At 43.1% G+C, this 24537-nt stretch overlaps 1 protein-coding gene across 2 annotated transcripts in view; it reads left to right on the forward strand.

Annotated features, from left to right (window-relative positions):
* Positions 1–24537, forward strand: part of LOC126073473 (glutathione S-transferase Mu 4-like) — a 38686-nt gene that overhangs the window by 6624 nt on the left and 7525 nt on the right. The window contains exons 1-7 of one of the 2 annotated variants that reach the window (XM_049880160.1): positions 21815–21935; positions 22259–22334; positions 22739–22803; positions 23072–23153; positions 23261–23361; positions 24188–24283; positions 24370–24480. In XM_049880160.1, coding sequence (XP_049736117.1) covers positions 21900–21935; positions 22259–22334; positions 22739–22803; positions 23072–23153; positions 23261–23361; positions 24188–24283; positions 24370–24480 — 567 coding nt within the window. In that variant the 5' untranslated portion in view covers positions 21815–21899. Of the gene's footprint in view, positions 1–21814; positions 21936–22258; positions 22335–22738; positions 22804–23071; positions 23154–23260; positions 23362–24187; positions 24284–24369; positions 24481–24537 lie in introns of those variants that run through there. The other variant, XM_049880161.1, reaches the window with a different exon arrangement.

Here is a 24537-nt window from a genome sequence, read left to right on the forward strand (position 1 = left end):
ATATTCTGAGGTGCTACTCTCCTAGCTCTCTGATCCCTCCCCCACCCTCCCCAGGTGGCTCCATTAACATCCGAATAGCCTGAGCAAGAGGGAGAACTCTGATAGGGATCTGACTGCATTTTTTTTTAGTGGATTTTCTGGAAAAACTAGTTTCCCAGTGATGGCTCGGAGACAGCAGTCCATATCAAACCACATAAAGAAGCAGACCATGACAGCTTCTCCAACCCCCCCAAACAAAAGAATCAAAATCTTTCCCAAATGAAGATACAATCCTGGAATTATCAGATACAGAATATAAGAAACTAATTTACAGAATGCTTCAAGACATCACAAATGAAATAAGGCAAACTGCAGAAAAAGCCAAAGAACACACTGATAAAACTGTTGAACTCAAAAAGATTATTCAAGAACATAGTGGAAAAATTAATAAGCTGCAAGAATCCATAGAGAGCATGTAGAAATCCAAAAGATTAACAATAAAATTACAGAATTAGACAACGCAATAGGAAGTCAGAGGAGCAGACTCGAGCAATTAGAATGTAGACTGGGACATCTGGAGGACCAGGGAATCAACACCAACATAGCTGAAAAAAAATCAGATAAAAGAATTTAAAAAAATGAAGAAACCCTAAGAATCATGTGGGACTCTATCAAGAAGGATAACTTGCGAGTGACTGGAGTCCCAGAACAGGGAGGGGGGACAGAAAACACAGAGAAAATATTTGAAGAACTCCTGACACAAAACTTCCCTAACATCATGAAAGACGAAAGGATATCTATCCAAGATGCTCATCGAACCCCATTTAAGACTGATCCAAAAAGAAAAACACCAACACATATTATCATCAAACTTTCCAAAACCAAAGATAAACAGAAAATTTTAAAAGCAGCCAGGGAGAAGAGAAAGGTTTCCTTCAAGGGAGAATCAATAAGTTCAGACTACTCAGCAGAAACCACTCAGGCAAGAAGGGAATGGGACGACATATACAAAGCACTGAAGGAGAAAAACTGCCAACCAAGGATCATATATCCAGCAAAACTCTCTCTGAAATATGAAGGCGAAATTAAGATATTTACAGATAAACACAAGTTTAGAGAATTTGCAAAAACCAAACCAAAGCTACAAGAAATGCTAAAGGAGATTGTTTGGTCAGATAACCAATAATATCAGATACCAGCACAATACAAGGTCACAAAACAGAACGTCCTGATATCAACTCAAATAGGGAAAGCGCAAAAACAAACAAATTAAGATTAATTCTAAAAAATAAATAAATAAATAAAATAATACACATAACAGGGAATCATGGAAGTCAATAGGTAAAAGATCACAATAATCAAAAAGAGGGACTAAATACAGGAGGCACTGAACTGCCAGATGGAGAGTGATACAAGGCGATATAGAACAATACAAGTTAGGTTCTTACTTAGAAAAATAGGGGTAAATAATAAGGTAACCACAAAAAGGAATATCAACTCCATAACTCAAGATAAAAGCCAAGAAAAACGTAACGACTCAACTAACAAAGTCAAACATTATGAAAATGAGGATCTCACAATTTACTAAGAAAAACGTCTCAGCACAAAAAAGTATGTGGAAAAATGAAATGGCCAACACCACACATGAAAAGGCATCAAAATGACAGCACTAAAAACTTATTTATCTATAATTACGCTGAATGTAAATGGACTAAATGTACCAATAAAGAGACAGTCACGGACTGGATAAAGAAACACGACCCATCTATATGCTGCCTACAAGAGACACATCTTAGACTTAGAGACACAAACAAACTAAAACTCAAAGGATGGAAAAAAATATATCAAGCAAACAATAAGCAAAAAAGAAGAGGAGTAGCAATATTAATTTCTGACAAAATAGACTTTAGACTTAAATCCACCACAAAGGATAAAGAAAGACACCATATAATGATAAAAGGGACAATTGATCAGGAAGACATAACCATATTAAATATTTATGCACCCAACGACAGGGCTGCAAGATACATAAATCAAATTTTAACAAAATTGAAAAGTGAGATAGACAGCTCCACAATTATAGTAGGAGACTTCAACACACCACTTTCGGAGAAGGACAGGACATCCAGTAAGAAGCTCAATAGAGACACGGAAGACCTACTTACAACAATCAACCAACTTGACCTCATTGACTTATACAGAACTCTCCACCCAACTGCTGCAAAATATACTTTTTTTTCTAGTGCACATGGAACATTCTCTAGAATAGACCACATATTAGGTCATAAAACAAACCTTTGCAGAGTCCAAAACATCAAAATATTACAAAGCATCTTCTCAGACCGCAAGGCAATGAAACTAGAAATCAATAACAGAAAAACTAGGGAAAAGAAATTAAATACTTGGAAACTGAACAATACCCTCCTGAAAAAAGACTGGGTTATAGAAGACATCAAGGAGGGAATAAGGAAAGTCATAGAATGCAACGAGAATGAAAATACCTCCTATCAAAATCTCTGGGACACAGCAAAAGCAGTGCTCAGAGGCCAATTTATATCGATAAATGCACACATACAAAAAGAAGAAAGAGCCAAAATCAGAGAACTGTCCCGACAACTTGAACAAATAGAAAGTGAGCAACAAAAGAACCCATCAGGCACCAGAAGAAAACAAGTAATAAAAATTAGAGCTGAACTAAATGAATTAGAGAACAGAAAAACAATTGAAAGAATTAACAAAGCCAAAAGCTGGTTCTTTGAAAAAATTAACAAAATTGATAAACCATTGGCTAGACTGACTAAAGAAATACAGGAAAGGAAACAAATAACCCAAATAAGAAACGAGAAGGACCACATCACAACAGAACCAAATGAAATTAAAAGAATCATTTCAGATTACTACGAAAAATTGTACTCTAACAAATTTGCAAACCTAGAAGAAATGGATGAATTCTTGGAAAAACACTACCTACCTAAACTAACACATTCAGAAGTAGAACAACTAAATAGACCCATAACAAAAAAAGAGATTGAAACGGTAATCAAAAAACTTCCAACAAAAAAAAGTCCTGGCCCGGACGGCTTCACTGCAGAGTTCTACCAAACCTTCAGAGAAGACTTAACACCACTTCTACTGAAGGTATTTCAAAGCATAGAAAAAGACGGAATACTACCCAACTCATTCTATGGAGCTACCATCTCCCTGATACCAAAACCAGGTAAAGACATTACAAAAAAAGAAAATTATAGACCTATATCCCTCATGAACATAGATGCAAAAATCCTCAACAAAATTCTAGCCAATAGAATCCAACAACACATCAAAAAAATAATTCACCCTGATCAAGTGGGATTTATACCAGGTATGCAAGGCTGGTTTAATATCAGAAAAACCATTAATGTAATCCATCACATAAATAAAACAAAAGATAAAAACCACATGATCTTATCAATTGATGCAGAAAAGGCATTTGACAAAGTTCAACACCCATTTATGATAAAAACTCTTACCAAAATAGGAATTGAAGGAAAATTCCTCAACATAATAAAGGGCATCTATGCAAAGCCAACAGCCAATATCACTCTAAATGGAGAGAACCTGAAAGCATTTCCCTTGAGACCGGGAACCAGACAAGGATGCCCTTTATCACCGCTCTTATTCAACATCGTACTTGAAGTCCTAGCCAGGGCAATTAGGCTAGACAAAGAAATAAAGGGTATCCGGATTGGCAAGGAGGAAGTAAAGCTATCACTATTTGCAGATGACATGATCATATACACAGAAAACCCTAAGGAATCCTCCAGAAAACTACTGAAACTAATAGAAGAGTTTGGCAGAGTCTCAGGTTATAAAATAAACATACAAAAATCACTTGGATTCCTCTACATCAACAAAAAGAACACCGAAGAGGAAATAACCAAATCAATACCATTCACAGTAGCCCCCAAGAAGATAAAATACTTAGGAATAAATCTTACCAAGGATGTAAAAGACCTATACAAAGAAAACTACAAAGCTCTACTACAAGAAATTCAAAAGGACATACTTAAGTGGAAAAACATACCCTGCTCATGGATAGGAAGACTTAACGTAGTAAAAATGTCTATTCTACCAAAAGCCATCTATACATATAATGCAATTCCGATCCAAATTCCAATGTCATATTTTAAGGGGATAGAGAAACAAATCACCAATTTCATATGGAAGGGAAAGAAGCCTCGGATAAGCAAAGCATTACTGAAAAAGAAGAAAGTGGGAGGCCTCACTCTACCTGATTTCAGAACCTGTTATACAGCCACAGTAGTCAAAACAGCCTGGTACTGGTACAACAACAGGCACATAGACCAATGGAACAGAATTGAGAATCCAGATATAAATCCATCCATTTTATGTATGAGCAGCTGATATTTGACAAAGGACCAGTGTCAGTTAATTGGGGTGCTGGCATAACTGGATATCCATTTGCAAAAGAATGAAACAGGACCCATACCTCACACCATGCACAAAAACTAACTCCAAGTGGATCAAAGACCTAAACATAAAGACTAAAATGATAAAGATCATGGAAGAAAAAATAGGGACAACCCTAGGAGCCCTAATACAGGGCATAAACAGAATACAAAACATTACCAAAAATGATGAAGAGAAACCCGATAACTGGGAGCTCCTAAAAATCAAACACCTATGCTCATCTAAAGACTTCACCAAAAGAGTAAAAAGACCACCTACAGACTGGGAAAGAATTTTCAGCTATGACATCTCAGACCAGCGCCTGATCTCTAAAATCTACATGATTCTGTCAAAACTCAACCATAAAAAGACAAACAACCCAATCAAGAAGTGGGCAAAGGATATGAACACACATTTCACTAAAGAAGATATTCAGGCAGCTAACAGATACATGAAAAGATGCTCCCGATCATTAGCCATTAGAGAAATGCAAATTAAAACTACGATGAGATTCCATCTCACACCAGCAAGGCTGGCATTAATCCAAAAAACACAAAATAATAAATGTTGGAGAGGCTGCAGAGAGATTGGAACTCTCATACACTGCTGGTGGGAATGTAAAATGGTACAGCCACTTTGGAAATCTATCTGGCGTTATCTTAAACAGTTAGAAATAGAACTACCATACAACCCAGAAATCCCACTCCTTGGAATATACCCTAAAGATACAAGAGCCTTCACACAAACAGATATATGCACACCGATGTTTATTGCAGCTCTGTTTACAATAGCAAAAAGCTGGAAGCAACCAAGGTGTCCATCGATGGATGAATGGGTAAATAAATTGTGGTATATTCACACAATGGAATACTACGCATCGATAAAGAACAGTGACGAATCTCTGAAACATTTCATAACATGGAGGAATCTGGAAGGCATGCTGAGCGAAATGAGTCAGAGGCAAAAGGACAAATATTGTATAAGACCACTATTATAAGATCTTGAGAAATAGTAAAAACTGAGAAGAACACATACTTTTGTGGTTACGAAGGGGGGAGGGAGGGAGGGAGGGAGAGGGTTTTTTATTGATCAGTCAGTAGATAAGAACTGCTTTGGGTGAAGTGAAAGACAACACTCAATACATGGAAGGTCAGCCCAATTGGACTGGACTAAAAGCAAAGAGATTTCCGGGATAAAATGAATGCTTCAAAGGTCAGCGGAGCAGTGGCGGGGGTCTGGGGAACATGGTTTGCGGGGACTTCTAAGTCAATTGGCAAAATAATTCTATTATGAAAACATTCTGCGTCCCACTTTGAAATATGGCGTCTCGGGTCTTAAATGCTAACAAGCGGCCATCTAAGATGCATCAATTGGTCCCAACCCACCTGGAGCAAAGGAAAATGAAGAACACCAAGGTCACACGACAACTAAGAACCCAAGAGACAGAAAGGGCCACATGAACCAGAGACCTACATCATCCTGAGACCAGAAGAACTAGTTGGTGCCCGGCCACAATCGATGACTGCCCTATCAGGGAGCCCAACAGAGAACTCCTGAGGGAGCTGGAGATCAGTGGGATGCAGACCCCAAATTCTCTTAAAAAGACCATACTTAATGGTCTGACTGCAACTAGAGGAATCCCGGCGGCAATACTCCCCAGACCTTCTGTTGGCCCAGGACAGGAACCATCCCCGAAGACAACTCATCAGACATGAAAGGGACTGGTCAGCGGCGGGGAGAGAGATGATGATGAAGAGTGAGCTAATTAAATCAGGTGGACACTTGAGAGTGTGTTGGCAACTCTTGACTGGAGGGGGGATGGGAGGATAGAGAGAGAAGGAAGCTGGCAAAATTGTCACGAAACGAGAGACTGAAAGGGCTGACTCAATGGGGGAGAGCAAGTGGGAGAAGGGAGTGAGATGTATGTAAACTTACATGTGACAGACTGATTGGATTTGTAAATGTTCACTTGAAGCTTAATAAAAGTTAATTAAAAAAAAGTTAAAGCTAAAAGTTTATGAAGCTGGTAAGATACAAATTAGTTAAGGTAAAAGTTTATTAAACTTTAATATTTACAAATTCCAAGACAGAAGGTATAAAAATAAAGGGAGAAAATTAATAGAAGTTGCCCTAGGCTTGATTCTCTAAAGGAGCAGAATCAGTGAATCCTATGTATGTATATAAATATCTATATGAAGATTTATCTCAAGGAGATGGCTCTCGCAATTGTGAAGGCTGGCAAGTCCCAAATTTGTGGGTCAGGCATCAGGCTGGAGTCTCACAGGGTTGTGGAAGCTGGTGAATCCCAAGATCTGCAGGTACAGTGAAAGGCTGTGGGCTCACAAGGTTCTGGAAGCTGGTGAATCCCAAGATAATGCAGGTCAGGTGGCAGGCTGCTGGCTCACGTTCCAAGAACTGGAGATGAGAGGATGATGAGTCAGATGCAGAATCTGGAGAGAGCTTTGCCAGAATATCCATATATATTGAATGCAGGCCACATCCTTGAGGAAATTCCTCCTAAAACTGCTTGGCTGAGCATATCAGATCACATCCTGGAGATGATTACATTATATTACATCATGGAAAAGCAGTCAGTCCAATGTCTGCCAAACCACTGAGAATCATAGCCTAATCAAGTTGCCACAACTACCATCGCATTCCACCGCTTGTCAATCTGGCACCTGTACACATCTCCTTAAACTATATATAATCTCTAATTAAAGACAATTATAAAATCATACTTGCGCCTAACATGATATGACTAACACACCTAAAACCGAAAACCCACTAGCCACATTTTTATGAGTAATGGGATAAAGGAGGAAAGAAAACAAACTTATATACATACAGTTATACACACGTACGGAAACCCTGGTGGCCTAGTGGTTAAGTGTTAACGGCTAAAAGGTCAGCAGTTTGAATTCATGAGGCGCTTCTTGGAAACTCTGTGGGGCAGTTCTACTCTGTCCTATGAGGTTGCTATGAATCAGAATCAATGGCAACAAGCTGGTTTTTTGGGCTTTTTATACATACATACATATACATAAAAAAAAAAATACACATGTAATAAGGAAGAAATACAGCAATTACAGTCCTTGTTCACTGGTCACGTGGTTGTAGCTGGTACGCTTATTCCTACTCCTCACTTATCGACTATCTCATTATCTGACATTTCATCTTTATGACGAGTAAAAAATCAACTATTTTGTGCATTAATAACATATATCTGGCAGTAACAAATGCTGAGGTGGGAAGTGAGATTAGCACTGGCTGTGATGGTTAAGGTTATGTGTCAGCTTGGCTAGGCCATGATTCTCAGTCATTTGACAGTTATGTCGTAGTATGATTTGGCACTTACAGTCATCGTCCATTTTGTGATCTAATGTGGTCATCCTCCATTTTCACATAACACCAATTTTCACATAACAGTCTGGTCTTTGGAACCTAACCAAGTCAGTAAGTGAGGAGAGGGTGTATTTACAACTACCTTATTCTTTACTAGGTCTAATTAGGATAATATCATCTGTGTAATGGACCAGTGTGATGTCTTACAGAAGGGAAAGGTGATCAAGTTTCCTGCGGACTAAATTATGACATAGAACTGGAGAGGTAATATACCACTGAGGTAGGGCACTGAAGGTGTATTCCTGGCCTTACCAGCTAAAGGCAGACTGCATCTGGTGTTCCTTCAAAAACAGGTGTGGAGAAAAGGGCATTACCCAGATCAGTAGCTGCATACCAGGTACCAGGAAATTTATTGATTTGTTCAAGCAATGAAACCGCGCCTGGAACAGCACAGTTGGCCCCTGCCACGATGGTGTCCAGTCAGCCCCATTGTAGTTAGGTGTCTTAATTCAGTTAGTGCAGTTCCCACTGTCACTTACATAAAATAGCAATCACAGCAGTCTTCAAGGATGCTGGGGCTCCCTTAGCAAATTTGTTCCTCACTGTTGTGGTGAAAGGCATCCTCTGAGCAGTCCATGGTTGGGTCTGTGGGTCCACCGTGATAAATCCACTCTCACATGCCAATTTCTCTAAACCTCTGGAAACTTTCTATAGTATTCCAAGGCAAGCCTAGCATTTCAACTTGATTTAGTGTAAGCCACTGCTTAATTCATGCTTCAGTGAACCAGCCAAATAAACTATTAGATCCTTTCCAACATCTCAAGCTGAAACACTGAAGAATCTATGCTTAGTGGACCTAAATCAATAAATTCAGACTGATCCAACTTTATATTCCTTGTACCATTATCTCATATCCTTAATAGCCATTCCCACACATATTTCCCAGGTTTCTGTTTGTATATATTAGAAAAATCAAGCAGTTCTTTTGGAGTACAGCATACCTCCTCATGGATCACACTTTGTACTTCACCTTTTGGGGCTCACTGAAACTTAAGTCTAGCTATAGGCCTAGAAACAAAAATTGGTGGTGGAGGTGGGTCCTGGGGACATTTAGCAGTGTCTTATAAAGCATCTGCCTCAGGTGATGCCACAGGCAATGCCATAGGTGTCGCCGCACACAGTATCTCAGACAAAGACTCTTAAGGCAGAAAAAAAAAAAAAAAACCCAACCCGCAGAGCTACATTAATTTCATCATATAGGGGTGGAAGGAATAATGATTTTACTGGGAAGGGTGGCTCAGCAGACAAAGATGGAGTAATCTCTTCAGATGGGAGTAAGGGAGCTGATTCTCTTTACAGGAGTAATTCAACAGAATTTAGGGGCTCAGTTTCCCCAACTTCCGGATTGTCTGCCCATATGTCCATATTTCACATTTCGGGATCCCATTTCTTCCCAATCAGTGCCCTCATTTCAACTTCAGACACCATTCAAGGTTAGGAATTCAATTGGCCTTGTAGTTCAGCCACTCTTACGAAAAGGCTCTGTGTTTGGTTTTCAGCAACATCAGCTCTGTTACTACAAGAAATAAGTCTTTCAGGGCACAAGTGGCAACTTTCAGGTCTTTTATGCAGTGCTTAAGCTGTGACTCTGAAGCCCTAAGCTGATCTCTTTCTTTCACTAGTTTGTCTAGCAAAAGCAGGACCAACCAAACAGCCTCCCTATACTTGTCATTCAGACAAAATTGTAGAAAGGCATTGTGATCCGAAGGCTGTATGTCAACTTGGCTGGGCCATGATTCTCCATGGTTTGGTGGTTATGATGTACTTCAGCAGTCATATGATGATGTGATCACTTCCATGATGAGGTTTGATATGATGTGATCACCTTCCTGACGGAATCTGCTTGAGTAGCCAGTCAGTTGAAAGGGACCTTCCTTGGGGGTGTGGCCTGGATCAAATGTAAGTGGACTTTCTGGAAAGGCTCATGGGCTTTTGCTTGCTCTGGATCCTGCACTAGCTCCTGTTTGTGTGACCTCCAGTTCTTGGGACTTGAGCTAGCAGCTTACCTGCAGTCTTGCCTGCCAATCTTGGGATTCATTGATCTTCACAGCCTGTGAGCAAGAGCCCTGCTGTCTGACCTGCCAATCTTGGGTTTGCCAACCCTGCAGCTACCTGAATCAGGAGAAGCCTCTATCCTGACCCACACACTTGGGACGTTCCAGCCTCTGCAAGCACATGAGCCTTGATATAAATCCCTCTCTCTATATCTATGTATACACTTTACTGGTTTTTACTTCTCTAGAGAACCCAGCCTAAAACAAGCATCAAATATGCAATCACAGTCTTGTTTCTCACAAATATTTAATCCACTGGTGGTGATGTTTTGTGTATCTCTGTTGCCACCTCATGCCATGGAGGCAGAGTCATCAGCACCTTTAAGACTAATCAGACTTGATAACCAATTCAGAAAATGCATCCTTACATTTTGTTCCTCTAGAGCCACTCTCAGTACCAAGTGTCTTAGACTGAGTTCTCTAAAGGCACAAACCAGTGAAGCATGTATGTGTATATGTATATACATAGAGATTTATCTTAAGGAAATGACTCTCGCAGTTGTGAAGGCTGGAAAGATCAAAATCCATAGGTCAAGCGTTAGGCTGGAGGCTTATCCTAGATCACAGGGTTGAGGGAGTTGGCGAATCCTGAGATCTTCAAGTCAGGTGGCAGTCAAGTCAGGTGGCAGGCTATTGACTCATGTCCCAAGAATTAGAGATCAGAAGACGATATGAGTCAGATGCAGGATCCAGAGAGAGCTTTGTTAGAACACCCATATATACTGAATGCAGGCCACAACCCTGAGGAAACTCCTCTTAAAACTTATTGGCTGATCATGTCAGATCACATCATGGATGTGACTACGTTATGTTACGTTATGAAAAGCAGTCAGTCCAATGTCTGCCAAACCACTGAGCATCATAACTTAATCAGGTTGACACTTAACATTAACCACCGCAGAAGTTAATGGTGACACTAAAAAGATAGACTAAAAATATTAAATCACATTAAACCCAGTGTATATCTAGAACAGAAGTCAGCAAATGTTTTCTCTAAATGGCCAGATAGTAAATGTTTTAGGCTTTGCAGGCCACACAGTCTCTGCCAACCACTCAGCCCTGTCCTAGTGTGAAGTCAGCCATAGACAATCCAAAAGCAAATGGCAGAGCTGTGTGCCAATAGAACTTTATTTTCAAAAACAAGTTGGCTGACTTCTGATCTAGAAGCTAAAATGTAAAGGGCATAATTATGTTAAAACTAAATATTAGATTTGAAATTTAAAAGGTGATTATCAAAGAAAAAAATGATTTAATGCTTACACAGGGCAGATAATCTAATAAATGAAGACAGTTTGCAAATGAAAATATTTTTTAAACATTGTATTCAAAGTACATTGAAACCTGTGAGAGCTCAACTCCACAGGACTGCCTTGTTTTTCTCGGTCTCCCAAGTTTTCCACCTTTGATAGGGTGTAGTCTTACCATTTTTATATTGCTCTCTTTTAGTGGAAAATATTAAAGTTTTTCTTCTATAACAGGTTCCTGCCTTACACAGTTTCCGGCTTCTGTAGGTTTACTGTATAATGTAAAAAATTAAAACATATATTTCCAAGTCTGGGCTATTAGTAGCACATCTGTGTGCTTCAAATTGAGGTAACCAAAAAAATGAGTGTATTGTGGCCAGGATCTAGCAGAGGTCCTGAGACCTGGGGCTCCTTGGGGCTCCTCCAGTGCTCACACCGCATCAGCAAGTTTCTCCTTCTAGATAGGGAGAGGGGGACTCACTCTCTGTGAGCATGGCTGCCTGCACGGTATCTCCTGCGCTGGTCTATCATCACCATTGTTAATTACCAGTTCCCCATGCCGAACATTCCCCCTCATCATTGTATTAGAGAAATGATTCAGCTGAAAGACATCCTAACACAGCAGCTTGTAGAAGGTAGAAGTTAATTCTTCTTTCATGTAACAGATCCATGAGGGACAGTCCAGTTTGGTGGGACAGCTCTGCTCCATGAAGTTACTCAGGAATTCAGGCTCCTTCTGCCTGTGGCTCTGCCATCCCCTAGGGTGCTTCCTTGTCACCTTGGTTGAGGTTCTGTCATGAGTTTGGAGAGGAAAAGAGAAAAGCCCTACAAAGCACCTTTCTGTCACACAAGTGAGGTGGCACAGCTCTTCCTGGGATTGTTCCTTGTCACACTCCTAGTTAATCAGATTTGGCTTTTCTCAATAGACTCCACTTTGTAGTATGGCCCCAGCAGTCCCCCACTAAAGCATAGTCCTATCCCAAACCCCAAAGGCCACCTGCATTTCCTCTATTCCTCCAGTTCTCTTTCCAAGTGAAACAATTTTGGAAGGAAGCTGATAGGGTTTAGGTCACAGTTCAAAAAGAGTATCTGTGAATACAACTGTAAAAATTTCATCATAGAAGATAAAATACAAACCTATCTAATAAATCTAGTTTGCCTTCAGACTTCTAAAACAACACTCACCTTATCTTGTTTGTTCTAATCCCACCCCTCCCTTCCCTGAAAACAGCTTCAGATTGCTTCTCCGACTCAAGTCTGGTCACACATTCATTTCAAATTCAAATATACCCATATTCATTGAACCTCTTCTTCTGAATTTAAGTCATTTCCCCATAAATTTGCTTTCTTTTCTTACCACTAGTTTCTGTTACACCAAAAGTGCATGAATAGATTGCTCTTGATAAAAAAAAAAAGAAGACCTGGCCTCATCTGTAAAGTCGCCTTTTACTTGCACCCTTTTGGAGCCTGGCCTTTTTCCCCTCTTGCCTGAAGAAGGCCTGGTCACCAGTTTGTGTGTCCTTCAGACCTTTTCTTATGCATTCACATACACACATGTATCTGTAGAAAATACTTTGTGGTTGCCCTTTTAAAAACACAAAAAGTATTACACTGTTCATGCTAGTCTGCAACCTAATTTAAAAATTCAGCTACGTGCTTGGGAATCTCCCCGTGGTATTCATACAGTTCCTTCTCATTCTTTATCTGACCTGATAAACAACATTATGATAAGTGGTGAAGAAACTGAAGTTGTCCGAGATTTCATTCTACTTGGATCAACCATGAACCCAAGGCAGCAGTCAAGAAATCAAATGCCATATTGCATTGAGAAAATCCTCTCCAAAAAACTCCTTTAAAGAGTTAAAAAGCAAATATTACCACTTTGATGACTAAGATGCACCAAGCCATGGTCTTTTCAGTTGCCTCATATGCATGCAAATGCTGGTTTATAAGAAATTAAGATTGAAAAAGAAGTGATGCATTTCATTCCTGGCAAAAAAGTGCTGAATATACTGTGGACTTACAGAAGAAGAAAAAAATCTATTTCGGAAAAAGTACAGCCTTGATGCTCCTTAGAAGCGAAGATGGTGAGACTTCACGTTGCTTACTTTGGACACAGAAATCAGGAAAGACCAATTGCTAGAAAAAGACATTATGCTTGATGAAGTAGAGGATCAATGAAAAAGAAGGAAAGTGTCCATGAGATAGATTGACACAACAGCTGCAGTAATGGGCTAAAGTTTACCAATGATTGAGAAATGGTGTAGGCCTGGTCAATGTTTATGTTGTATTAAGGTCACCATGAGTCGGAGCTAACTGGATGGCAACTAATAACAACAGGATTGGGGCGGGGGCGGGTTGGAGCAGGGGAAGAATTGGAAAATGGGGGGGGTGATGGTAAAAGGTATGGGGTTTTTTGGGGGGTCATGAAAATGTTCTAAAGTTGATTGTGATGATGGTTGCCAACTGAATATACTAAAAACCATTGAATTGTATACTTTAAATGGGTGAACTTTATAGTATGGGAATTATATCTCAATAAAGCTCTTAAAGGAGAAAAAAAAATGTACCAGTGACTTGGAGAAGTCCCCCTGTTCCTGATTATGGCCTGTAGGGTAATGGTATTCAGCTGTATGCATCCCCTCCCTAATGGAATCAGCTTTGCTCTTCCCCGAAGCATGCTGGGGATGAATTCGGGATGAACTCAGGGTAAGGTACAAGGCTGGGAGTGGCATGACTGGGCCAGCGGCCTTGGAATGCCTTAGCAACAGGAAGGAAAACATCTGGGCCTGGATGTGAAGTCCCTGGGAACACTGATTACCCGAGCACGTGGGAGAAAAACAGTGAGCCTTGGTCCCAACTGGAATGGTGTATAAGCTTGGGTCTCTTGCTAGATGGTTGCGGAAAATACTCCAGCTGGCTGCCACTGGAGAGCAGCTGCTTGCCCGTGTCAGTAAGTTCCCCTTAACGTATGAATCCAGGAAGGGCTATGTGTCAGTTCTTCGAATTATCTACCAGGATGCACGGTAAGGGTCTTTCCTTGCTGGGGCTCTTCTCTGACATGGCTCCTTAGAGAAACATCTGTAGGATCCCAAAGGAGACACTGCATTACAGTAAATAATATCCACCTGGAGAAACAAAATGACCCTTAATGGCACCTCAGGCTGCCAAGGAGCAATCCGAGCTGCGGCCTCCAAGACTGCTTAAAGGCAGCTTGGGGAGGTGGGCTTTTCCAGAGAACAGGCAAGGAAATGTAAATTTTTCATGAATATTCAGGACTGACCTTCTCGCAGGCGCTCAGAGCTTGGGGATGACTGCATTTTCTTTAGACAAGGGTTCCATCCCCCAGGATGGAGGAAAAGATTGATTTTCTCTCAGTAGATTGTTAAGTCTCCATCCAGAGACAGGTTGAGGCCATCTATGGCCCATTCTGCAGTTATCTTGTCAAGGACATACTCAGAAGAATATACAGTTTATTCTGCTCGGTATAGGAGGATAAGCCAGAGCACGTGTCTCTTAGAAGGGTTGGACTCTGAGGCTACCTGCCTCAACAGGACTCCACACAACAGACCCAGCCACAGGGCTTCCCGTCTCCCTTGATTCCTAGACTCTGCCTGTACCTGCAGTTCTCCATCACCTGGTGATCCAGGCCCCAGAGCTGGCTCAGGTACGGGAAAGCCCGGGCGAATGCTGACATGGAGGGGAGGTGTCCTGACCACCTATGGCTTTTCTCAGGACAGGGACGATGGGCTACAGGTGACAGTCAGTCACGGTCCCCTTCCTTCTACTGGTCTGAGCCGGAGCTTTCTGCCTCTTCTCTGATGGAAGCACAAAAGCAGGAAAAGGCATTTAAAACCATTTCAGGCTCTTTGCTGCAGACCTGTAATATACAACCTGGAAAGGGACACAGAGGTCCTGAGTCTCTTTCATAAAAACAATAAATAAAACCTACAGGCTGCTAATCCCACCTGCTTCCCATGAGCAGGAAACATTGTTTGGAGTTCATGCCAGAGTGAAGTAGAAAAAATCGTTTTTTTCCAGTGTTTTAATATTAAAGTAGAAAGAATATATTTTCTTGTTTGTTTTTGTACAGCTGTATAAGCTGTGGTTAATCTCTAGTTTTTAGAAAATGGCACAGGTTGTATTCAAGATATGGCTGAGCAGCCTGTTCCACTCTTAACAAACACCCGAATAATTTACCACATGCTTTCTCCTGTTCACAATGGATGATTGAGAGCTTGACATGACTAACGCTGTAATGATGCTCTAAGTAATCTCTAAACATTTTTTTGCTGCACCAGTCTCTTCCAAAGGGGTGCGGAGCTCTCTCAGCTCCTGCGGCCTTGGTCTCTCTTCTCTTCTTTGTTCTCTTGAGAAATGGCCTTCAGCCTATAAGACGGCAGCTAGAAAAGATGCCTAACATTTTTAATATACAACTTTCTTTCATGCTCTCTATGTCAGCCAGAGTGGACTTGGCAGAACAGTTCCACTAGCCGAGAGATTCTTATGTGAGTTTTTCAGCCTGTTACAAACATACTGATTAGAGTCCAGAAGTCTGACATGCATATCTTTAGTTTAATAAAGAGTTTCTTGTAGTTGTGATGTATAAGACCATCTGCGGACTGCATGATCAAAAGGTTAGGTAACCCTGACCTTCCCCCTATGAAACTCTCCCACTAGCTATTTAGAATTAGACAGAATTTTGGGGAAATTTAACCCTCTCTGTCTCTTGAATACCTGTATTCGATAAAGCCCTCTTACTGCTTACCTCCTCCTCAATATCAGCCTTGCGGCAGGTGACTTGAACCCACGATTTGCGGTAACAAGAGGGTCTCAATTCCCCTAAAGGGGATTTCCCCAACAGTCTCCAGGGTCACAGGCAGGAATCAAAATACCAGTGTTCTGTTCTGTTAAAGCCATTTTATGAGGGACCCAAAAGTGTGACCAACGGGCTCCCTTCTGTACAGGTCTGTTTTAACCCAAGGCTACAACTTTAAGGATCTAAAGGAATGGGCAGACTGCAGAGCCCTTAGTAATCTCCTGGAATATGACGTCTTGCAGCTGAACTTTGATAGTATCAGGTGGCAAAGCACTCACACTTATATGTTCTGACCAAACCTCAAGTGCAGATGTTCTGTGTGTCTGGTTAAGGAGGCAGCATGCGTTGTAATGCAGCTCTCCCCACCCTGGCCCACAAGAGAATCCCCTAGAACCACCTGGGAGCTTTGAAAACATGCTGATGCCACCACCCTCGGGGATGCTGACCTAAATGGTCTGTGATGGGGCCCCGCATCAGTATTTTTATTAAAAGTTCTCCAGGTGATTCTAATGTGCAGACAAGGTTGAGAATTACTGCTTTTAAGTCAACACCTGGGGCAAGGGCTAACTTCTTTTGTTTTAAATAAAAGTTAAACAACCAGGTCCTATTTAACTCCTGTTACATTGTTTTAGTACCACACCTGAATCTCTGTTTACTTTTAATGAGCAACAGGTAAATATTGAGGACACTAACAGCAATTAACCAAATGTGCAAGTGGGCTCTGAGACACAGACTGTAATTATAGAGCTATACTTCAGAGAGACAAGGAAAAAAAAGCATAGACTCTATTCCAGTAAATTGAAGATGTCATTGATTGTAGGATGCACCATTATTTGATGGACAAATGAGGGAAAAAAATTCTACCATGTAAGCTACAGTGTGCTATGGATTGTAAGACATACCCGGATTTCAGAGATGTTAGAATGTGATAAAAATGTGCATTTTTGAATCGATAATATAGGTACTTCTAGGCTATAGGTATCTATGAGTCAGAATCTACTCGATGGCAACGGTTTGGTTTTCGGTTTTTCAGTCACCCCTTTATTTATGCTCAGGAAAATGTGTCCTACATTTTCCCAAACTCTGTTGTTGTTAATTACCAGTGGAGTCAATTCCACCTCATGGTGACTTCAAGAGTGCAGAGTTGAACTGTGGATTTTCAGAAGCAGATCACCAGCCCTGTCTTCCAAGGTACCGCTGGGTGGGTTTGAACATTTCCACTAGTAATCGAGTGCTTAACCTTTTGCACCACACAGGGAAATCTCCCTAATACCTACCTCTCCCTATTGTCTTTCACAGACCCATTGCACCCATTGGCATGATCCTCTTGGCCCCTGTAGATCCTGGGTTTGAGAATCTGGTTGTCTGGTCCTCCTCCTCCTTCTGCAGAATTGGACTCCTCCTTCTGAAAGGTCCACTGTGCTCTGGGCCCCATTTTCCCAGGTCCTCAGATACCTTGTCCAAGAAAGCACTGCCTCTTTCTCCTACATCCCGCCTCCCTTTCTACTGACTCTGGGTGTTTAAACACAGTAAAGAGTGTCCCATATTTGAAAAAAAAATCTACCCCTTGTAGTTCCCACCCTGCTTCAACCTTTAATACCCAACATCCTTGGAAATTTGGGGATGATTGTGGTGACGGTTGTACACCATGATTAATGTATTTGATATCACTAAATTGTGTACCTGAAAAATGTTGAACTGACAAATGTTGTGTTTTTTATATATACGTATATATTTGGGGGGTATTTTTTTATTGTGCTTTAGATGAAGGTTTACAGAGCAAACAACTTTCTCATTAAACAATTAGTACACATATTGTTTTGTGACATTGGTTGCTAATACCACAACATGTCAACATTCTCCCCTTCTCGACCTTGGGTTCCCCATTACCAGCTTTCCTGTCCCCTCCTGCCTTCTAGTCCTTGCCCCTGAGCTGGTGTGCCGGTTTAGTCTCGTTATGTTTTATGGCCCTGTCTAATCTTGGGCTGAAGGGCCAACCTCAGGAATGACTTCAGTACTGAGTTAAAAGTGTGTCTGAGAGCCATACTCTCGGGGTTTCTCCAGTGTCTGTCAGACCAGTAAGTCTGGTCTTTTTTGTGTGAGTTAGAATTTTGTTCTACATTATGAAAATAAAAATAAATATCCAATCTTCTTGGATTGTTTTACTCATGATGCCTAGTATATTCCAGTGTTATAGATTGAATTGTGTCTCCCCAAATATGTATTATAAATCCTAACCTCTATGCTTGTGTTTTTTATGCTTGTAGGGAGCCCTGGTGGTGCAGTGGTTAAAGCGCCCAGTTGCAACCAAAAGGTCAGTGGTTGGAACCCACCAGCCATTCTGAAGGAGAAGGGTGTGGCAGTCAGCTTCTATAAACATTTACGGCCTTGGAAACACCGTGTGGCAGTTCTGCTCTGTCCTATAGGGTCTCTGAGTCAGAATCCCTAGGAAGGCAGTGAGGTTTAACTAGTTATTCTTGTTGTAATAATCCCCTTTGGGAATGGGTTGTCTTTGTTATGTTAATGAGACAGGATTAGTGTAGGGTATGTCTTAAGTCAATCTCTTTTGAGATATAAAAAGAGATTAAAGGAAAGCTAGCGAGCTGCGATAGGGTGAGATACATGCTGTCATGAATTGAATTGTGTCCCCCAAAAATATCTGTCAACTTGGCTAGGTCACAATTCCCTTGTATGATTGTCTACCATTTTATTTTCTGATATGATTTTCCTGTATGTTGTAAATCCTATCACTATGATGTAATAAAATGGATTAGCAGCAGTTGTATTGATGAGGTCTGCAAGATTAGGTAGTGTCTTAAGCCAATCTCTTTTGAGATATAAAAGAAAGAAGTGAGCAGAGAGATGTGGGAAGCTCATACCACCAAGAAAGCAGTGCTGGGAGCAGAGTGTGTCCTTTGGACCTGAGGTTCCTGCGCTGAGATGCTCCCAGACCGAGGGAAGACCAATGACAAGGACCTTCCTCCAGAGCCAACAGAGAAACAAGGCCTTCCCCTGGAGCGAGTGCCCTGAATTTGGTTTTCTAGCCTCCTGGACTATGAGAAAATAAATTTCTCTTTATTAAAGCCCACTTGTGGTATTTGTTATAGCAGCACTAGATGACTAAGACAGATGCCAAGCACGTAGAGATCGCCAAAGAACCAGGAAGCAGAAGATGAAAAGACAAAGACATGCCTCCAAGCCCACAGAGAAAGACAGCCTTCCCATAGAGCCAGCGCCCTGAATTTGGACTACTAACCTCCTGGTGTGTGAGAAAATATATTTCTGTTTGTAATAGCCACCCACTTGTGGTATTTCTGTTATAGCAGCACTAGATGATTAAGACATCCAGGATCTCAAAGATTCTTTTTTGACTAAATGAATGACAGAATGAGTGAATACTAATTTAACAATATCTGTTCTACCTATTCATAATATTCTATTTTATCTTAGTGCTTTTTATCCTTTGATTTCTATTTTCTCAGTTGAATCTAGTAATTTTTTCTTTCCAAGATGTATAAAATTCAGAATGACCCTTTAATGTAAAATGAGAGCCAGAACTATTCACAGGAGCAGACACTCATATGTGTGGATTGGTGCATGGCCTTCCTGCAGGCAAAGCTACCCAGGAATCCACCTTACTGCCAGAGGCTGCTTCCTGAACCTGGACCGGAACCAAGAACTGGGAAGACTGACATGGTTTGAACAGGTGGGGAGCATCTGCAACATGGACTGCTCCCTGCTGGCCACTGGTGACACAGGCTCTGAGGTCCCCAACTTAGCACAGACCTGCAGACCATCTGACTTCTATGTTCTAACAGGGGTGAGCTGAAATTCTACCTTCCTCCTCATCTTCCGTACCACACTTTGTTTTGATGGTTTGACATCTTTATTGAGATATGGGTCTCATACCTTGTAATCCTAACAATTTTATTTTCTTAGTAAAATGCACACCCCATAAAATTTGCTGTTTTAACCACTTTTAAGTGCACAATCCAGTGGCATCATCACACAGTGTGGTGTCACCACCATCACTATTCTTTCCAAAACTTTTTCACCACCCCAAACAGATTCTGTACCCATTAAGCACTAACTTCCCATTTCTCCCTCCCCAGCCCAGGGTAACCACTAATTTACTTTCTGTCTCTATGCATTTCTCCATTCTAGATATCTCACATAAATGGAATCATACATATTCATCTTTTTCTCTCAGGATTATTTCACTTAGTACAGTGTTTTCAAAGTTCATACATTTTGTATTATGTATTAGAATTTCGTTCCTTCTAATGGTGAAAATTTTTTAAACTTTTTTTTTTTGCAGTGCACCAACCTTGCCCTTTATTAACTGTAAACCATTTTCTTTTTTAAAGTTCCTCTCATTTATTTCCATAGATCCATTAAATCTAGTAATATCCTTTTAAAAAAAGAAAATTGCCCCCAGGCTAAATTATTTCATGTTATCTTTGTTTTGAAATGCTCTTCTGCCTTCAAAGAGAAAAGTCTGCAGGTAGGACATTGTTCTTTTGGAGATTGTACCCTAAATCACAGGTCACAGAGTACCTCAAAGGCCGCCTGAGGCACCCCCCTCAAATCACTAGTGAGGAAATAGGCTCAGGGGGTTCTTGGTCTTACCTAAGATCACGCATGAGGCAGGAGTCAGAGCCAGGGTAGAATCCACCTGACTGGACGTCTGAGGGTCTGTACCCTGTGTAATGAGGGGACTGTGGTGTCACCATGACAATGGTTATGTGGGCAGTCCTCCTGGCTTCACCCTGGCCCCCCTCAGCACAGGACAGGCCTCTGGCCCCTCCGAGGAAGAGGTCTTGCTCACGTGCCCTCTGTGACTGCCACTCTCATGTCACTGTCCTGGTTTGGGGGTGGGTCGATGTGAGGGTTATCTAGCTGGCTGGCAGGGCATTTCTGGGGCTGCACTTCATACGCAGCCTCATTGCTGGGTCTGATTCCTGGATTTACAGCCACATGTTGGACTGAAATGCTAATTGATGAATTTACAGTTTTTTCCTTATAATCTTTTGCCAAAGGACTGACAAAGAGCAGGGTCCTTAACAGTCCATGAAAAGAAAACACTGAGACCACATTTCCTGTTCTCTGTCCCTGGTCGTGGGTGGTCAGTCCTGTCCACTGGTACTTTGTTCCTGTAGAGGAGAACCAATCATGGAGCATCAGACCTCCCAGGAGCTTTTCTGATAGACCAGGAGTCCTTTTCCTTGTGTAGGTGCTGATTTTAATCTCTCTGGTTGTAGAGCAGTCACATTTTGGTCTGAGTCCGCCAGCCTGGGCCTCACAGAGTTCTAGAGAACTCAGTACCAAGGAGCAAAGACTGAGCAAGGCCCTAAGGAAAGGAAGGCGAGGAGCATTACTCCTCATGTGTTTCTGGCTTGCCTCCCCAAGTGCACCGCAGGCAGAGGAAGCCACTGAGAGGTCCAGGTGCCTTTGGCTTCTGTGCGTCCAAACCTAGGCTACCCGAATCTTCCAAGCTGGTGGCAGAAATGGAATTTACTCACTCCCGCTCTCTAGGAAACCCTGGTGGCGTAGTGGTTAAGTGCTATGGCTGCTAACCAAAGGGTTGGCAGTTCCAATCCGCCAGGCGCTCCTTGGAAACTCTATGGGGCAGTTCTACTCTGTCCTGTAGGGTCGCTATGAGTCTAAATCAACTCGCCGGCAACGGGTTTTGGCCCTCTAAGCTGGGCGCCCAGAGCTGGGAGGGGAAGGGTTGGGGGGGGTCTGCAGGCAGGCGGTGAGAGGGGCAGGGGCGGGAGAAGGGAACGCGCAGACTCAGCGGGGGCGGGGGCGGGGGCGGGGGCGGGGGCGGGGCGGGGCGGGGGCGGGGCGGGGGCGAGCGTCACAGAACTCTGCCCGGGACCGGTTGGTAAAGTCCGACCTCAGCTCCCTTGACGTGGATCAGCTGAGGCCACCGCGGACACGTGCACCATGGCCATGACTCTGGGTTACTGGGACTTCCGCGGGGTGAGCAAGGGGTCCGCTTGCTGGGGTGGAACGGGGGCGCGGTGGCGAGGACGTGCTGAGCAGGTTGGGGACCGATTCTAGAAGATTCCTCTGGAGCTTTGCTGGAGCTGAGCCCCACCCTGCAACCTGTACACCCTCGTCCAGGCTGAGTACTTTGGGCCTGGATGGGGTAGAAGATGGGGTGTACTAAAAGGCATCAGGAACGAGCTCCGTGGGGTTTTCTCTCCTGTGTGAGAGTGGAGGGTGGCGACAGCTTACTTAGAAGAAGTCAGGCAGGCAGGATCCCACCATCTCTGACCCCTTCCCCCTGCTGTCTCTCCCAGCTGGGACATCCAATCCGCCTGCTCCTGGAATACACAGACTCAAACTATGAGGAGAAGAAGTACACGATGGGGGACGGTAATGGCACCCTTGTGTTGGTCCCTCTGCCAGCTAATGCTGATTTGGTAACAAGCAGCCCATGCCCTGGCCACCTGTTGCCCACCTCTGCAGGGCCTCCACCAGCTGGATCTGGGGCCTGCCCTTTCCTGGGACCTATTTGGCTGTGCAGCTGACCTGCCTGCTCAGGATGATGAGAGGGAATTGCTGCCCCCACCCTTTATCATTAATTGGAATCCAGTTTCCCCGTAGGGCTTGCCTAAGCCTTTTGTAAGCCTCGGTCCTGGGAGTGTGAGACTAGTGGTTCTGTCAGCTGCCAGATCCACCAGTATCAGGGCACCTTGCAGTGATGCTTGGTGTGGTTTCTGGGGACGGAATGTTGGACTACAAGGAGGTTTGTTTTCATTTCATCGTTCTCACCACAGCTCCAGACTATGACAGAAGCCAGTGGCTGAATGAGAAATTCAAGCTTGGCCTGGACTTTCCCAGTGTAGGTACAGGGGTGGGGGGCGGGAATTAAAAGGTGTCTCTTCCTCCATCTCCTTCCCCCAGCCTGGAGTTTTACTACCAGGTGCCTTCTGCTCCACCCCTCTCATTTGTGGTTCTCTTCATTGCCTTTCCGTGGTGTTCCCTGTTCCAGATCACACATGCACTGTACATACATTTATTTAGTGCCTACCGTGGGCCAGGCCTTTCACAGGGGATGTGAGTGTTGGGGAGCCTGGTGGTACAACAGACCTGCCTGGTTGCCATTGCAGCTGCCCTACTTGATTGATGGGGCTCGAAAGATCTCCCAGAGTAACGCCATCCTGCGCTACATTGCCCGCAAGCACGACCTGTGTGAGTGGGGCTGGGGGTAGGTGTGGGGGCACAGGAGGCCAGGCGGCCATTCCCAGGGCTTGGCTGCATGCGATGCTGAGGGTGAGTGTCTGATGTGTGGGCTGCAGGTGGGGAGACAGAAGAGGAGAAGATCCGCATGGACATTCTGGAGAACCAGGTTATGGACTTTCGCAATGACCTCTCCAGAGTGTGCTACAGCCCTGACTTTGTGAGTCCCTGGTGGGCTGGGCCAGGGCAGGGTTTGGATTGGGAGTTGAGACTCTGGCATTTGCATCTACAGTGCTCCTGTTTACCCTTTGAACTCCTTAGAGCTCTGTTTCCTCCAAGGGGTCCCCTATACTGCTACCAGAGTGACCTTCGTAACCCTAAATCTTCTCAAATGAAAACTCTGAATCAATCCCCTCTAATTACAGGATAACGCCTAGACTCCCCAGTGTGGAAATTAAGTTCCTAAACACCATGTTTAACTAGTTTTCCCAGTGTCTTTCCGTTGCTACTGACAGGATTCTCTTATATCCCAATTATTAGCCACACAGCATCACCATAGAGTCCATTTCTACAGGAATGCCCTTCCCTCCCTCCTTCCTTTCAGCATCATGAATTCTCCTTATCTTTCAGGAAACGACTCAAACATCCTCTCCATTCTTGTGCCACCCCGCAAGCTAGAACTTCCACTTCTTTCCCTGAGCTCTTGTAGTTCTCGTTCTTTACATCGGAGTTGTGCACTTGGCCAGAGGCTCGCAGCACTCCTGGGTCTGACTGAGAGGCGGGTTGGTGGAGATCAGTGGTGGTAGATTCCAGTCAGTGTCATTTTCCTCTGGGCCATCCCATTCATCTGACAAATGGGGTCGATACGTAGTCAGGGTCTAATAAATGCTGGCTGGGTTAAGTGGAAGCCTGGGTACTGGCCCAGTGGCAGTCCAGGGAGGATGTCGGCTCTCCCATGGCCATCTGGGTCATGGAGGCAGTGAGGGAGCTGCCTTTCTGTGCAGGGAGCGGGGTCTGAGAGTGGTGACAGCTGTTTTCTGCCCCAGGAAAAACTGAAGCCGCAGTACTTGGAGGAGCTCCCTGACAAGATGAGGCTCTTCTCAGAGTTCCTGGGGAAGCGGCCATGGTTTGCAGGGGACAAGGTAAAGGGGGCAGGAGATGGGGACACAGGTTGTCATTCTTCCCAGACAATGGAGCTTCCTATCCACTTGGCCTTGGCTTTCTGCAGATCACCTTTGTGGATTTCCTTGCTTATGATGTCATCGAACGGAGCCGTATCTTTGAGCCTAAGTGCCTGGACACGTTCCCAAACCTGAAGGACTTCATAGCCCGCTTTGAGGTGATGCTCTTGATCTCTCTTCCTCTTTGATGTTTGTTTTTCCTTCTCTTTTCTCCA

This window comes from Elephas maximus, chromosome 3 (assembly GCF_024166365.1).
Source record: "Elephas maximus indicus isolate mEleMax1 chromosome 3, mEleMax1 primary haplotype, whole genome shotgun sequence".
NCBI classification, from domain to species: Eukaryota; Metazoa; Chordata; class Mammalia; order Proboscidea; family Elephantidae; genus Elephas; species Elephas maximus.